Genomic DNA, 16,270 nt, shown 5'->3' with positions numbered 1-16,270 from the left:
AAGATATCATTCGTAATTCTCTGAATCTAAACTGGGCTGAGGGTCATTCCCCCATTCTCCACCTATCATTTTCCTTAAATCACAGGAGGTTTATTTTGAACTTACCACCACCACCACCACCACCACCTCTTGATTCAGTTTACTTAAAATGAACATATTTTGGGTACTTTTGTTACCCAGTCCTTTAAATTTGAGTTAGATGAGCATAGGGATCATGATGAATTGCCAATTTGTGTCATTCTGCTGCTGTTCAAGTGGAGACTTTTTCTATTGTGGCAAGCCACTTTTAAGTGGTTTTAGTCAAGAGTCCTATCACTCATAGGTACTTTGCAGAAGAATTAATTGTTTTTTCCCCTGCTGGTAAAAATGCATGTGCAACCATTATATGAGGACACCCATGTCTTTGTCTCATCACCTGATACCATGTTAACTTTCTGGGCACAGAAAGTATGTTTTCTTTCTACTTTCAGGTTCAGAGAACATGCCATAATTTTGTTTCATAAAATATACAGGAATCTGTTTCAAATTAGAAATTATTTTGGATCAAGATACAGCCTATGCATTTCATACACTACTTTTCACTTGGTAATTCAATTGACAGATGTGATGAGGCTGAGACAAGTCATAAAACCATCTGTGGAAACATTTAGAGCTTCCCAAAGTACAACACATACACCAGTCATTCCACCTGAAGAACTTAGAAAACCCATCTATTTTCCACTTAAAGTAGTAATAACAAAATAATCCCTTTCCAGAGGTGGGTAACTATCTAACCATGACTTACTGCTATATGAATCAAGGCCAAGGAGTAGAGTAATGAGCTATCATTTAGCTCAGTGAGGAACTGAATATTACCCTTTTTTGTGTGTGTAATATGTGGTAAAAGGCTGAAGAAAAGGCATTGCTGAAATGAGAGTGAATGCATGGCTCTGATATTTCTGTGTGAGTTGTATCTGTGCCTTGTGAAGCCCAGTGCAGTAAGTGTTTGAATTGATGGCACAATACACATACAGTAAATCTGATGGTCCAGAAAGGACCATGCAGGAATGCATGTTCTTGGAGACTTCACAGTGTTTCTGTCTGACAAGCTCAGGAGAAGTGGGGTGCTGGTGTGCAGAAAGTTTGGAAGAGCACCCCTATAACAAAGGCTGGATGCATGCATGGATTTCTGGCAAGCAGCCAGAAATCTTGGGACAGCACGTGAACAAAAAAGTTCATGTTTCATGGGGAAAATATTATTTGGTGACAGAAGAGACCACCAGAAAAATCAAGGCACATCACAGACCACTTATGTATGTAGTGCAGCAAAATTGTGTAGTGCTGCTGGCACTGCTCACAGAGATGGTGGTCACAACCAGTAATGCTGGGAGTGGTGGCAGTAATTAAGGAAATGACACAAGGAGTCCTGACATTATGTAAAAGTGTCTACACAAAAAGTAACATAAGCAATCTGCTGTAGTCACAGAAAGTAACACTCTTATAATGAACTTTTCGAGTAACAGTGGGAAAACAACATCTCATAGAGAAGATCAAAGGTAGCTGCTGATGTGTCTGCTGTATTAGCTGTTTTGACAATTGCATCTGGGTACGATGTCTGAGCAAGCAGGTTTGCAAAACTAGTGACAATTACTTCAAGTTTTTGCTAAAACTTTATAGAGTCTTTCAGTGTTATAATAATATGATATAGAATCCTTCTTTTACACATGGGGACAAGTAATAAGAACACATTGATTTGCTTTTTCCTTCATCCTCAAACACAGTTTGTAAACTAAATAAGGAGTTCAAGATTGACCTACCATCAAGACCTCAATAGTTTAAACAGAAATTTAATTTTCACTGTATGTACTTCAGGGTTAACAATAGGAGAATTACCATGATGCACACACTTGCTAAAAGAAATCTTATTGACAACTACAGATGGGGTGAGAGAGGAGGTCGTTGAAAACATAAATGGAATTGAACCACTGCCACTGGTCTTTAATAAAATCTGTACCATCATTGGACTTGTGCAAATTAACTACTAAATTTCTCATACATTGTCCATGAATTTTTTCTTCAGGTTTAAGAAAAAATGTCACACATTTCTTACAACTCAGCAGTATGCACTGGAGAACTGAAGGGAAACAGAAGACTGATGAAAAGAAAGCAGTTCCTTTCCTGCACTCCTATAAACAATTTACAGATAATGTTTTATTTTCACAGTTACCTGTGCATTTCTTGATATTGCTATTTCTTTTTCCATGTGATCCTAACTTGCATCCAAAATTCTCCTCCCAAAATTCTGCAAACCAGACATTTCTTCGATTGTTAGCAAGTGTTCTGCTCCGAAAATATCTATCAAATCCTACATTGAAGAGAAGTGAAAGAAGCATTAAAATACGATATGGTATAAAAACAGTAATTTAGAGACAATATCAGATTTTTTATAAATACAAGAACAAGAAGGCACAAGCAATTTTATGAGCATAGTAGCATCTAAGGATTAGATTTCATTTCAAGACCACTTAAAATACCTCTTTGTTGAAAAAGAGGACTTCCAGGATACCTAAAATTCTGCTTCTGTTTATATAGTTAATTCCACCAGTTGAGAAACTAAAGATTCCTACTTAAACCTGATGATCACCAGCCTTACCCTTGCAATCCATCAGTCATAATGAAATCATGATAAACACATCTCATCTGGATTAGCTCCTTACAAGTATTTCCCTGTGGTTAAATTCTCCATGTAACATCAGTGGTGCTTATTTTTCCTAATCAATTACCAGTTTAGCACACTTACCCAGACATTAAGAGGTGTTACTATATCCAGTACCCTCACAGGAATAAAGTGCTTCAAACCAACTTCCACTTCATCCACCAAGTCAGAATCTTTCTTAATGCAGTGGCTTCTTAAAGCAAGTTTAGGAGAGGAAAGCAGGACACAGATCAATCTCCTCCCCAGAGAATAATCTGATTCATTATCATCCATCCAATACTCTCCTTATTTGTCCCAAAGAATGAGCAGGCAGTGGTTAAGAAGCTCTCCACCCCAAGTGTCATCATTATTAGACAATTAAAAGATTGCCTAGTTGCAGATTCAGCATCTCCTCATCTCAACAGATGTATTAAATTATTGTTGGATCAGGCCAGCTTAGGTAACTTGGTCAGAAAGCTTTTCCTGAATTCCCAGTAGTCAAGGACTACGTGATATTTTAATTACTTTTAAAGAGACCTACAGTACTTGGACTTTGACAGAAAATGAAAGGTTTGTGCCACTTGTGTCCTTACCATCTATGGACGTTCTTTTGGGTAGAATGGTTACTGCTCCTTCCGCAATCTCCTCCTGCTGCTGGACTGGTGAAATTTTTGACCCCCAGCTGTCTGAGCCAATCCAGAGGAAATGTCCGGACTGATTAGCTTTTTTGGCTGCTTCCAGTACTCTCCTGCAAACAAATAACAAATGACCAAGTAAACAAATCGCATTTACAAAGAACCTGAGAAGCCCCAGCATTTATTTTGGCTATGCTCAAGTAATCTTACACTAACTAATTAATATGTAGTTTTCACACTCTAAAGCATATTCAACAACAGCTGTAATGAATTCAAGATACAGTAATATAGAAATTAATTTGTTTTATCTTTAGCCATATTTTTCTAGCATTCTTGTTGGTTTCTTCCTTTTTGGTCACCAAATAACAATCTATTGGCACTGCACTCTTAGGAGCTAGGGGTAGTCTAGAATTACAGAGAATAAAGGACCAGCATACTCTATAATTCTATGACTCAGTTTCTTATCATCAGATTTCCAAGAATTTTATGTAGGATTGAATCTGAAACCTCTTTATTAGTCTATTTTCCACCAGCCAACCAAGTATCTTTGTGAAGAGGAGCGTCTTCAGAACACAAAATTAGGAAACAGGCACCTAATGTCATCTTCGTTCGCAAACATGATCACTGCTCGAGCATTTGGAGTTTCCAACAAGCGCTTAATGATCTTTTCAAATTCTCCTGGTCTTGGTTCCCGAGGGATTTTGAGTGACTGAGCAATGCAAACACCACCTATGAAAAATTAAAAGGATAAAAAAGGAATTTTAACACAGTAAATACCCACATTTCAAAAAATTCTTAGCTAACCTGGCAAGCAGAGAAAGCAAGGTGCTAATCTGAGGTACAACAGCAGGGCCAAAAGTAACATTATCTACGTGTTTTGAAATATGCTATGTACAGACTTACACACTTAATGCTGCATTAAAGACTATTACACAATTACCTGTTACATTATATTTTAAATACATTTTTGAAAAACCTTCTGAGGCCTGCTGTCAAGCACCACTCTCTGTCTCAACTGGACTGAGTTCCACAGACCTACCTAATCTATGCCAACTGACAACCCAGCATTGCATTGAGCCATGGATCCACAGTCTTACAGTTACCTTATGTTCATAATGTGGCTCTTCAGTATCAGGTACTGTCACACACTTCTGCTTTGTCAGCAGAGAGTTTGTAGCAGAGAATTTGCAATGTTCTCTTATGAACGAATACACACAGATGACTTTTAATTGTTAGTATGACACTCTTAATTGAGTTGTCTTAATTATTTAAGAAGTTGTCATTGAATATTCTAAATTACTAATCAGGAAATGAACACAAACTCAGAGATTACATTTATATTTCTTCCTGACAGACAGTACTAATTGAAATCTTTATATTTTACCTGTTAAGAAAAAAGGGCCAATTTCTACAGAATGTTAGTGAGTTCTATCAGCTTTCATAGACCAGTTCATGGGAATCTCTACTCCCCAATTACAACACTGTTATCTGTGTTTGAGCATGCAAGAGAAAAATTCCTTGAGCTTGTTTCATGAATCACTGAGTCCATATTGCTACCAGCTTCCTATAGCATAGATGGTCTGACTGTTTGCTGATTTGCTTATTTTAATTATTTTTTCTCTAAGAACTATTGCCTGATTCTCCTAACTACATCTAACACCCACCAATGTTTATTCTTGAATGTTGTGGTTCCAAGCATAAGAGCCTATTGTGGGGAAATTAATCATTAATAAACCCAGAAAATTAAGAAAATAAGATGATATTTAGCTCTGACAAAAAGTGACATGTTACTAGACAAAGCCAAGAAAATTGTACATTTTGCATCTCTACATCTAAATACTTCTACATTGAAGATTGTTTTCAGTGTGAATAAGAATGTGTTTTAAAAGAGATCTATTTTTAATGAGTTTTAAAAGAGATATTCTATTTTTAATGAATGTTGGTATTAATCTTCTGATTTATAAGATCATTTGAGGCACATATATTTCTTTGCATTAAATGTAGTTAGTCAGTTACAGTTAGATGGCTGTGTTGTATATGGGGAGGCTTTCCAACTTTCTCATCCATCTTGTCTGTCCTATTAAAATGTTAGAATTCTGTTTTTCCAAAGTACTTCACAAATTAGGTTGATGCACACCTTCAGTGATAGGATTTGAACAACAAGGGTCCAGCCACGTGAAGCTTGGCATGTAGATCTACGTAATGGTTATCAAGGTCCCTTGTGTAAGCTTTGTTAAGCTTAATGAATTAATCTTTAAGCAAAGACACAAAATTAAGGTATTTCTGAAGGTATTTTTCTTTATTTTACTCAAAAAAATCGGTAGGAATGGTTCAAAGCTGCCCCAAATGTGTCAGTGATTAAAAGGTACTTGGGCAATGCCCTTCATGACCTGCTTTAACTTTTTGGTTAGCCTTGATTCGGTCAGGCAGTTGGACTACATGATCATCGTAGGTCACTTCCAACTGAAATATTCTGTTCTATTCTATTCTATTCTATGTAATATTTTAAAAATGGTGCGAATTCATTATCAGATTTTGTGCTGCCTTTGCAGAGTCTCATTGGCTTCCATAGCTCTCTGCACAGATCCTAAGTTTGAATCAAGTTCAGACATGGCATAAATGAAGCGCAAAATTATCAACTGCCAGTGTAAAAATAACAACTTTCAAATTACATCACCCAGTTTTAGTCACAGGCAAGCATATCACCTTTTTCAGTTATGCATCAATTACTTGGGATGTTACATTATTATTTCATTTCATTGAGAAATTCATTCTACAGCACAGGCTTGTCCTGAATTCTTCTCTGGTTTACACAAAAGAAATAATATTTGCAAGTCAGAATACCTGCCATTTCTAACAAAAATTTTTTGTATATAGGTCTTTACCATCCATAAATAGTGCAAAAATATAACGTAAATAATTTACTCTTATCTGCTATAAAATGGAATATGGAAACTTTTTATGGTAACAAATTTCTTCATATTTTTACGAATATCCTGTCTCCCCATGATGGACAACTAATATGCCAATAACAACAAATAAGCCTTTATAGCTGATGATCCTCATATTTACCAGGTATTTTTGAAAATCCAGTAATGAAAAAATGGACACTTTGCTGTGAAAAACTTTAATCAGTTATCTAAACTGATATTAGGCTATAGTGATAGACGCTTCAAAGTCCTTTACTTTCTTTCTCAAGTACCAGGGCTGAAATATAAGAGAAATATTCAGCAGATATCCTGTAAATTTAACAATCAGCAATTCACTGTTAAGAAAAGAAACACTTGAAAAAAAAATGCCAAGCTCTCAACTGTCCCCAAAATCATTCAGCACAAAAAGTAAAACAGATCCTAAAAATGATATAAAAGAATAGTTTGTTACCTCGCATATTTTTTAAGTGCATTTTTCAACTACTTCTATTCATGCAATGACCCTTAAGGAAAAAAAAATCATTCTACCCACATAAAACTCAAATGCAAATATTACAAAATGCATATATATCATAAACTACATACATCCATCTACAATCTGTGTGAAATGGATATCAAGCAATGAAGAACTGCAGTATCTAAAATGGCTATTTTCAGTGAACACAGTGTAGAAGAAACACCATTCCATCTTTGCAGCAGCAAGTTCAGTCATGACTGCACTGTGTATCTCGGCATCTCTGCATTGAAGAATATGTTAAGTACTACTAGGAACAAAATAAAATGCACTTCAGCCTTGTTGCTACATGTATAATTAATTGTGTAGGCTATCTCTAACACACAAAACACTGTATACATCCTTACCTATATATTGCATATAGAACTGTTGCTCAAACAAATAACAGGACATCAATTTTCAGCTAATGATGAATTGCTAGATCCACAAAGGTATTCACAACATTACAGTGTCTAACCTCTTGGCACCCTGCTGCCTTTGAAATCTACAGGCTGGGCTAAGTGCCCAGACACAGAGAGAGAGAAGTGGCTAGGGAAACAATTCCTATCAGCCAGCAAACTAAATAAAGAATAATTATTCCTCCAAAATAGGTAGCAGAGGTACTTAAAGGACAAGTTTAAGGCTAGTAGTTAGGATTAATCTTATGAAGCATGGACAAAAGAGAGATTTCCCCAAACTACGAAAAAATAGGGTCTGAGAACAGATGTCTCATACGTGATACCAATGGATTTACCATTTGCTGCAGAGGTACCAAAGGGCAGATGGTTCAGACATCTATGGTCTCCAGAGAATTTATGGCTCTGAATTATAAGAACAAATAGTGTTTCACTCTGTCAGCATTTCTAACTGATTTGGTATGATGACTGCTTGTCTCTGTTGCTGGTTTCTAAAATCCTTCATTGTCTGGGGATGTACTTAAAAAAAACCGCATAGGTCTAAATTTCCCTGAGCTAAAATGATGATAAATCTAACATTCGTATAAGGAAATGAGAGCTAACTTTCCTCTTACTGAAAGGAAAATTATACGTTTAAGCCCCATCAATTAAAAGGACCTATGATGAGGCTTCAGAGAGCACTGAACTAAAAGCTGTTACTGCAATAAAGAAGGGAGTCAGCCAGCCAGACTCATTTCAGGTAGCTACTACAAACAGAAATCAGTAATTGTACCCACTGGTATTGTATCCATTCCCTAACTCATATATGACACAGGAGATGAAATTAAGAGTTTGCATCTATCACACATTTCAAAGACATTAGGGGGGCACTGAAGGAAAGTAGTTTTTCAGCTACTGTGGAGGAAGATAAGTCTTACCACCAAATTCTGCTAAGCCTCTTTTACCTGTTTTCAGATTTGTAAAGACAAGGTTGTCCTCAGCCAGCCCAGAGCTTGATTGGAGAAATAAAACAGTTAATATGAACTACCTTGTGTCAGTGGTGACAAGTATCCATTTGTCTTCTGTCCAGCAGCTATGAAGTGCCATACCCAGCACCTGGGGCAAAGGGATGATAAAAACAAGGAGAGCGGAGGTGGGAGCTGGAAATCAGGCTCATGGCAGGAGCTGCCTGACTCCTGATAAGGGGCTCAATCTGGCCACTCTGCACCATGATTACAGCTGGAAATTCATGTGCTTTTAAAAGCAGAGACATAACCAGACTGGGTCAACAACAACAAGTTTTTTATCTCTGTTGAGATAAAAATCACATCTTAAAAATTTTTTTCCAGGCTAGGCTTGCTTAGCTTACAGGTACTCTGTATAACACAGCTTGTGGGAAACAGGTTATCACTAAACAAACAAACAAACAAACAAATCAAAACCAAACCAAACCAAAGAAGTGATATTTTGAAGATATTGTCAGTACAGTGGATAAATAATGAGAGAAATGGAAAAAATATGGATATGTAATACCCATATAATTTTGGTAAGTAAACATAATAATATGTATAATAATAAATACTAATTTTTGCTTGTGTGGGTTTTGAAGTCACAAGATGACATGCTGATTGTAAACTGTTAAATACTCAAATATATGAAGCTGTGTGTCAGATGTTGAAAGTGTATTTGGAAAATAGCAAGTAGAAAACTTGCACAAACTAATTAATTTCCTGAAAAAAAGACTGAATGATGAAGCTCAATGCAAATACAAAGGCTGAATTTTCTCCCACCCCAGGTAGGATTCAGCCGTATATTATGTATGGATCAGCTAAGTAGGATACACAAGAATGGTCATTGTTTTTTTATCAAGAAAATTGAAGACAGTTTTCAGTTCAAAGGATCACTGCTGGGACCACAATCATACACTAAGAACCAGTTTACCCTCTAAACTATTTCCCCACATAAATATAAATAGCCTTACCATTATAACAGGGAAGGGATCAAGGTATGCATTTCGACTACCTATTTGTTAGCATAAGGAGGTGTCCCTCACCTGACTCAGTACACAGCATTGCAAGTCAATTATTTCATGAGAGCTTCATCACAAATCGCATTGTTCCTGAAAAAGTTCAAGACAAATAGCTAGGCCACATCTGGGATCCAGTCCTACCTGGCAGGAATTTCTCAGCTGCCTTCAAGTACACATGTCCTTTTTTTACTATGAGTTATATGTCACTGGTCACTAGGTCAACAAAATTTTAATGTAAGTCTGTGGAAAGTTTCCAAAAGGCATGACAGAAATACGTGAAGGCAGATGAGTTCTTACTCCAAGTAGGGAAACACGTCAGAAACTCAGAAGAAGCCGCAGCAAGAAACTCCTGCAAGACCCACGGGGTGCTGCTGCAGGCAGACAGAGCCTCTGTGTGATAGAAGACTGCACACTTCTGACAATATGACATGACACAGAATATAAGGAAAATACACAACTGCATTTCTCCTCCTCCTCTAGTCCTTTTACTGGTTATATCGAAAGTCTAGAAAATGTAGACCCAGTTCTATGGAAAGGCTGTTCCAATGACCAGGAACCTAGATCAGTATGAAGATTATTGAAGAGACTTAAAACTACAAGATGCTCCAAACTCGAGTTCTGTTGACAAAAATCAGGACAGTTTTGTCACTTAGTGAATCCATCAAGACATTCTTTTTAAGCAGAGACTTCATTATATTAAGAGTTCTCAAACTTGGATGGTAAGAAATCAGATTGTTAAAGAAAAATAAGGTGAGTGACTGTTCTTCATGGGACTTTTACAGATGTTGATAATCAGTCACTTTTAGCAATTATTATTTAAACTAAAACCAACCTGCCACGGAATCTTGCGTGTCCCTAGATTCCCTTAAGAATAATTTTCCAGCGTATGAGTCAACAGGGAGTGACACCTAGAAAGGTATAATTACAAGATGAAGATAGAATTTCTCAAGCAATAATTGTTCAAAATTAAATGTCTCCTTAATGCCAAAGAGCTGTTGCTGGGAGGTCTGAATGCAGCCATGTAATGCAGCCTCCAGAGCTACCTTTACTTAACTACCCCAAGAAATGGTACTCTCACTGACACTGCTATATGGACTTCAGGGTAGCTTAGCTTAATGAGTAAGAACCTGAGCACTCAGCATGCTCTGTGCTTCCACCAACGCCAATGTCATGGCATTTTGCCTGCTATTCATGGCCAAGTCTGCTAAAATAAAATCCCATTCCAGTGTTGGAAGTCACAAACTAACTGCACTATGGAAATAAACTAAACTCACTGACTTACTTCTGCAAAGGCAGTTCATTCTTCAGCCAATAGTGGCAGTACTTTTTGATGTAAGGTAACAGAAAGAAAATAATTTTAAAAAATAAGTAATATAAACAGTAATTTACTGTGAATTGACAAAAGTGGCACTTAGTATCCAATACACTTAAATATAATGGAGGATGAGAGATTTTGTTATAACCTTTGAACAGACAAAAATGTTCTTCATTTCAAACCCATATATTGGTGTTTTATTTCCTTTACTTAAGTAAAACTGCATCTCCTCAAAATCCCTTAATATTTATGACAAAAATATTTTTATTGCACAAGCAGGTTGGTGATGCATTTCACTAACATGTCAGGTAAAATTACGAGCTTTTCTACTCAAAAATAACAGCAGTTAGGAGATCAAGGTTTCTCTTGTTTATTATAGTGTTTTAGAAAAGGCTTTTTAGCAAAGGGTTTATTGTTTGGTCTTACATTTATTAATTCTTTTGCAAAAAAAAAAAAAAAATTAGAAAGCATTAAACAAGACCATGAATGAACACACAACATTCTCATAAATGCAACTCACCCATTCCTTTTGAACCTGTTTTTCACATTCCTACATGTATTCACAGGCATACAGCCATGCATATTTCACAAGCACATGGGCTCACACAGATCCTTACACTCTGGTCAAAGCAGATGGTTATTCTAAGATATAAAAGGAAGAGAATAAACCAGCTCTGTTGCTATGTGAGACCACTGGCTACTGGCTTCAGCCATCAGAGTCAGTTTCTAATGTGACATGAAGCAATAGAGATCTGCTATTTTGTACTTCCATTCTGAAAAGTAAAATATTCTCCTTTCATTTTTTTTTCCCCCAGAAGAAACATTTCCAAATGTAGCACTTCGGATTCTGTTAACACCAGCATCTGATGGAAAATAGCTGCAAAGAATATTCCCACCATTTCCAAACCTACAGATTTTTTTTTTCAGATTTGAAAAAAAAAAACCCAGCCTACAAACAACACATTTTTATCCTTTGATTTTTAGTGCTATTTGTGTAAATAACAGCCAACTTTCACAGTCATGAATGTGAGAGGCTAAAAGAAAAATCTGTAGTGGAGATGTTAATGAATGGGTAAAAATCACCTAGCCACCCAAAAAAATTCTGAAAAGTATGAATCCTGGGAGGTTGTGAGAGAGGATGTTTCCTCTCCACAGTGACTCCTTGTATAGTTACTTCAGAAAGGATATGGGATGCCCAGTCAAACTTCAAAACAATCTGTGGCCAAAACAATATAATTGAAATAGGCCTCCACTTAAATTTACTGGTCAGCTGTTGCAATGCTTTCACAGCTATGTCTTTTTATCATCACAGTGGGTATAAATATTTCCCTCTGGGGAAACATTGTTCTTGCTACTTGCAGATTTAGAACTTGTAGAGGCATAATGTGAAAAAAGAAATACACTGCTATTTTCTGTTTTCTGGCTACATGCCAGGTACATCCTTAACAACAAAAGGAGACCCTCTATATTTTGGGGGGTTTTTTTTCTTTTCTAAAGATCTGGGAAACCTAGGTTATGAAAAGAAATTTCATACATTCTAAAATATGTTTCAAATTTTGCTTTTAAAGTAACATCAGTTCTGACTTATATAAAAGTAATAGCATGAACTCAAAGCGTGGCATGTGGTTACCTAAAGCATTTTCTTCCAAAAGTAAATTTGCTTGAATGTGGCCCTAGTTCTTTCCTCCATTTCTCTACAATTCCCCATATTAGTGGGCCTGACTAGTTGCAAAGATTTGAGTTTGGTATTCTGGGGAGTTGAGATGCTTACAGCCAATTCAAAGAAATGTTAGAGGAGGGTTAGGCATAAAAATCATCAGTTTGCCTCCAAGTGTAGGTCCCAAGTCACAATACACAGTGGTTCATAGAAGATCATGAAGATGACACAGGAGCTTATAGCATTCCTTATAAAAACATTTAGGCAGGAAAAGAAAATCCACCAGAAGAAAGACGGAATTTTGTTTAAACATTTATTTCTAAATAAATATAGGCTTTCTTCTTTTAGGATACTTTGCTCCCTGCAGGCCTCTTTATCAGTTTTTATTCCATTCCCCATCTTGCTTATTTTAAATATTTTACCAGTGGTATAAAAGACTTTTCAGTTAAGTTGTCCTGGGTTGCCTGACTTTAATTGTAGGCTGCTATCCTACTTCTCCCTTACATGCTATTTAATGCTATCATGGTGTTCAGGGATTGCAGTCACCTCCTTTGAACTGAAATGCTGTACACGGGCAGGGAACCCGACTTTTAATCATGCCTTCTATGAAAAATAGCAGCTGTAATTAATGTTCTCATCCTGAAACTTCTTGGTCTGCTCTGTGAAGTAAAGACATTTTTCTTCTTTGTGGTATTAAAATAATCACAGTTTTCTTGTATTCAAAAAAAAAAAAAGTCCCATCTGCTTTTTGCTATCTTCAAGTAGCAAAATCAATTTTTATCTTTCTTCATGTATATCTGCAACCCTAAAGTTCAATATCAATAAATTATTCTTAAAATTAAGTATGTTTTATTTAGATTAGGTTACCCTTTTTCATCCAATATTTATTTTCTCATAATTTGAACTATCCAAATGGTTTGCATATAAAGAATTACTTTAATGAAGATAAGTCTGAGTTTGACTAGTGATGTTAGAGCTTGAGTGTGACATTCAAAAAAAGCCCCAAATTGGAAATTCAAAAAAATGGCCTCAAAAAAGAACTGTCAGCTAATTCTTTTTCTGAAACTGGAAAAAGATAATTCTGTGGTTTTCTCAACATAAAACATGTGCACAAAATTGCAATGAAAATCAAGAAGGGATCACTTCTGACAGGGGATCTCGTAGTTAAATCTAATGCCCAGAAAGTATATATGATATAGATTCACAGTCTCCTACAACAAAATGGAGATGCACATGGATACAGTGGGCTACCCACATATGTTTTAAAGGATGAAATGACATAGTGGTTGGATTTCTTATCAATATTAAAACATTAAGATAAAATAGGAATTTTTTTTTATTTCAAATGAACAGTATTGAAGATTTGTTACTTGGGTTCTTTTTTTAACTCAGTACAAAATAACACGTCAGCACTACTGAGACAAAGCAAATAATACTTAAGAAATAAATGTTTTATTTTCTCTGTGTATTTCTGAAATTTCACATAACAAATGTCAATATTGGTTCTTGGGTTTTTTTTTTTTTTGTATCTGAGTTCTCAATGTAGTGGAAGTACAGTTTCTGAGTGGTTCCAAGTATAGTGAATCAAAAAATGCTACCCTGTAATGTCTGGATCAAATGGTTTCCATGTGAGCTGAAGTGTTCATATTTAAAAAATAAGCATTTTAAGGCATGAAGGGTGTCCCATGTCACTGTAGAAGTTTCTCAAATTATTTATAATTATCTTTACTGAAAAAAACTCCCTTTTTATCAGTTTAATTTTTAATGTTTCTAACTTCAATTTGTAAGCAACTCAGTCTGGTTATACCTTTTTCATCAAAAACTGACATCCACCTCCCTCATTCTTCTAAACACAACAAATTGTATATTATTAAATTTTGTGGTCAAGTTATATTAAAAATTAGGAGGGGTGGCTTTATTTCATTAAGTATCTAGGCTGCAAGTTACATTTTCAAAATTCATATGTCAATATATATCTGTTTTGATGTTAGCACCTAACTCTATTTATCTGACTTCAAAGTTCTTTAAGAGCTGGACAGTTGGGTAAAAATACCATTAGGATCTAAAAATATTAAGGAACTTTATCTGCTGACTTCTCACCATTGTGAGTAATAAAAAATTGAGAGAATAAAGCTAAGTCTTATATATTGCTTCAGGTCTTTATGTTTCTTTACACCAGTTGAAAATACAGTGATATTAAGAATCAGCAATACTTCTTCTGTAACACAGGAGTAAAATGAAAGAGTTACTGACTCTGCAGCTGTCCATGTATATAAACTTACAGAAGCCTACCTAATTTTAAAAATGTAACTGAATCCAAGTTGGCCACACGGATCCTGCAGCTTTAAGAAATTTTGCTGCACTCTCTATGCATTTAATACCAAGAGTCTTCTGTCTCTATGCCTTTAATAGCAAGTGGCAAGATGTCTCTTGAGAAGAAGTTCAGGAGTGAGCAGATCAGCTAATTGGTCATTTCTTGAAATATGTTGGGATAAAGGATTAACTGAATTCATAAAGGTCTAGAGAAAAAGAAAGCACTGGGTCAAAAATGACTAATCTCATCTGAGACATCCTCAGATAGCTTCAATAAGACTCCGAATTTATAGCTGAAGAAAACAGCTGAAAAGTGTTCAGAAGACCTATGCATGCAATCAAAGAGAGATTGCAAACTGAACACAGTCACAGTGTCAGTCTGCTTTAAGGCATGTACAACAATGTAGAAACATTGGGACAAGAGTAATGAAATGACAAGACACTGAATGGTTTTAATTCATAATAAATGCTGAAAAGATTATTGCCTGTTCTTGGACAAAAGATACTATGTACATGCATCAGTGCAGGTGGCTCAGTGAGCAGCTGCAGTGAGAGCTACAGGTTGAGCTCTGGAGGGCAGGAGCCTGAGGCAAAAGACAGTGAGCTGGTGCCAACCTTTTGCACAACAAAGGGCATGGGGACCTGTGTCACTGCCAGGTGACTGGGTATGCCAAGCATAAAAGGCAAGGAAACCTTGTCTGACTGTGGAGTGAGCATAGGGAGCGAAGCAGGGCATCCGTTGGCTCACTGGAGCTGCCCACTGCAAAGGCATTTCAGATCTAGCCCAGCTGGTCTGAGAGTGACTGCCAGAGAGGCTCTGGGATGGCCAGACAGGAAAGTTTCCTTAACATATAAAATAAATTACAGAAATACAGCAGTGTTTACTTTTATTGAATATCTGTTTTTCATTTGAAGGCTCAAATAACAAAACAATCTTCTGAATTAATCCTACCTTGTAAGTGATACAGCAGACATATACTAAGGTTTCTGGATGGGAGGTCTGATGAGTTTCTGTAACAGTGGGGATGCACTTGCCTTACTGGGAAAGGACCAGCAAACAGAATCAAATGTTACATAGTCTGTCAATAGTTACACTAGGACAGGATTTAAGCCTATCTATCCTTTTTTCAGATGCTAGAAACATGGCTTCATTTTCACTAACATCCATGTGAAAGGAACAAAGGTTCTACCTAACATCAAAGTTGGAAAAACATGGCAAGAAAGCTGCTATCCATGCAGGGAGAAACAGGAAAACCTGCTCTTTCCATGAAAGTGCACAGCTAATGTAAAATCCCCTGGAAAGAAAGGCAGCCAGTGGGAAGAAGAGGTTTCGCTCTCCTAGACCAAACTTGGAAAGTCTCAGCTAGAATATATGGATCTCACTCAACCCCAGCCAAGCTGCTCAGTGACATCAGATGAATGAATGCAACTCTGTTCAGAATTAGCACTACAATAATACAGAAATCCAGATACTTCTACCAATGCAGCTATCAAATGGAAGAAAGGCTTAAGACACAGAAAACAGATCAAACACTAGGAAGGTGGTTGGACCACAGTTTAATCCTTGCCACAGAGCAGCACCCTTTTTTGTTGTGCCAGAGACAAAAACTTGTGAGTGCTCTATAGGTTTATTTCCATCTGATTTTAATGTTTTAGTATTACAATACTCCAGATCTAACTCTTTCCATGTAAATAATACCTGTGCTACAGTAAATCATCATTAGCTGTAAAAGAAATGGAAGGAAGTTTTTACTTTGTCATAGATTATGTATTCATGGTATACAGTAACTGACAAAAGATGTCTGCATCTCACCCCCTTCTAATACAAG

The 16,270-nt window shown here is 36.3% G+C and overlaps 1 protein-coding gene across 5 annotated transcripts in view; it reads right to left on the bottom strand.

Moving 5' to 3' along the window:
* GRM8 (glutamate metabotropic receptor 8) overlaps positions 1 to 16,270 on the bottom strand; it is a 322,893-nt gene that overhangs the window by 169,687 nt on the left and 136,936 nt on the right. For all 5 annotated transcript variants that reach the window (XM_039571147.1, XM_039571150.1, XM_039571146.1 and 2 more), the window contains 3 exons: positions 3,903 to 4,038; positions 3,268 to 3,422; positions 2,207 to 2,344 (listed from right to left, as the gene is read on the bottom strand). In XM_039571147.1, coding sequence (XP_039427081.1) covers positions 2,207 to 2,344; positions 3,268 to 3,422; positions 3,903 to 4,038 — 429 coding nt within the window. The remainder of the gene's footprint in view (positions 1 to 2,206; positions 2,345 to 3,267; positions 3,423 to 3,902; positions 4,039 to 16,270) is intronic.

Source organism: Corvus cornix, chromosome 1A (assembly GCF_000738735.6).
Source record: "Corvus cornix cornix isolate S_Up_H32 chromosome 1A, ASM73873v5, whole genome shotgun sequence".
Taxonomy (NCBI): Eukaryota; Metazoa; Chordata; class Aves; order Passeriformes; family Corvidae; genus Corvus; species Corvus cornix.
The sequence above is the reverse complement of the archived record's forward strand: the minus strand, read 5'-3'. Positions and strand labels throughout refer to the sequence as shown.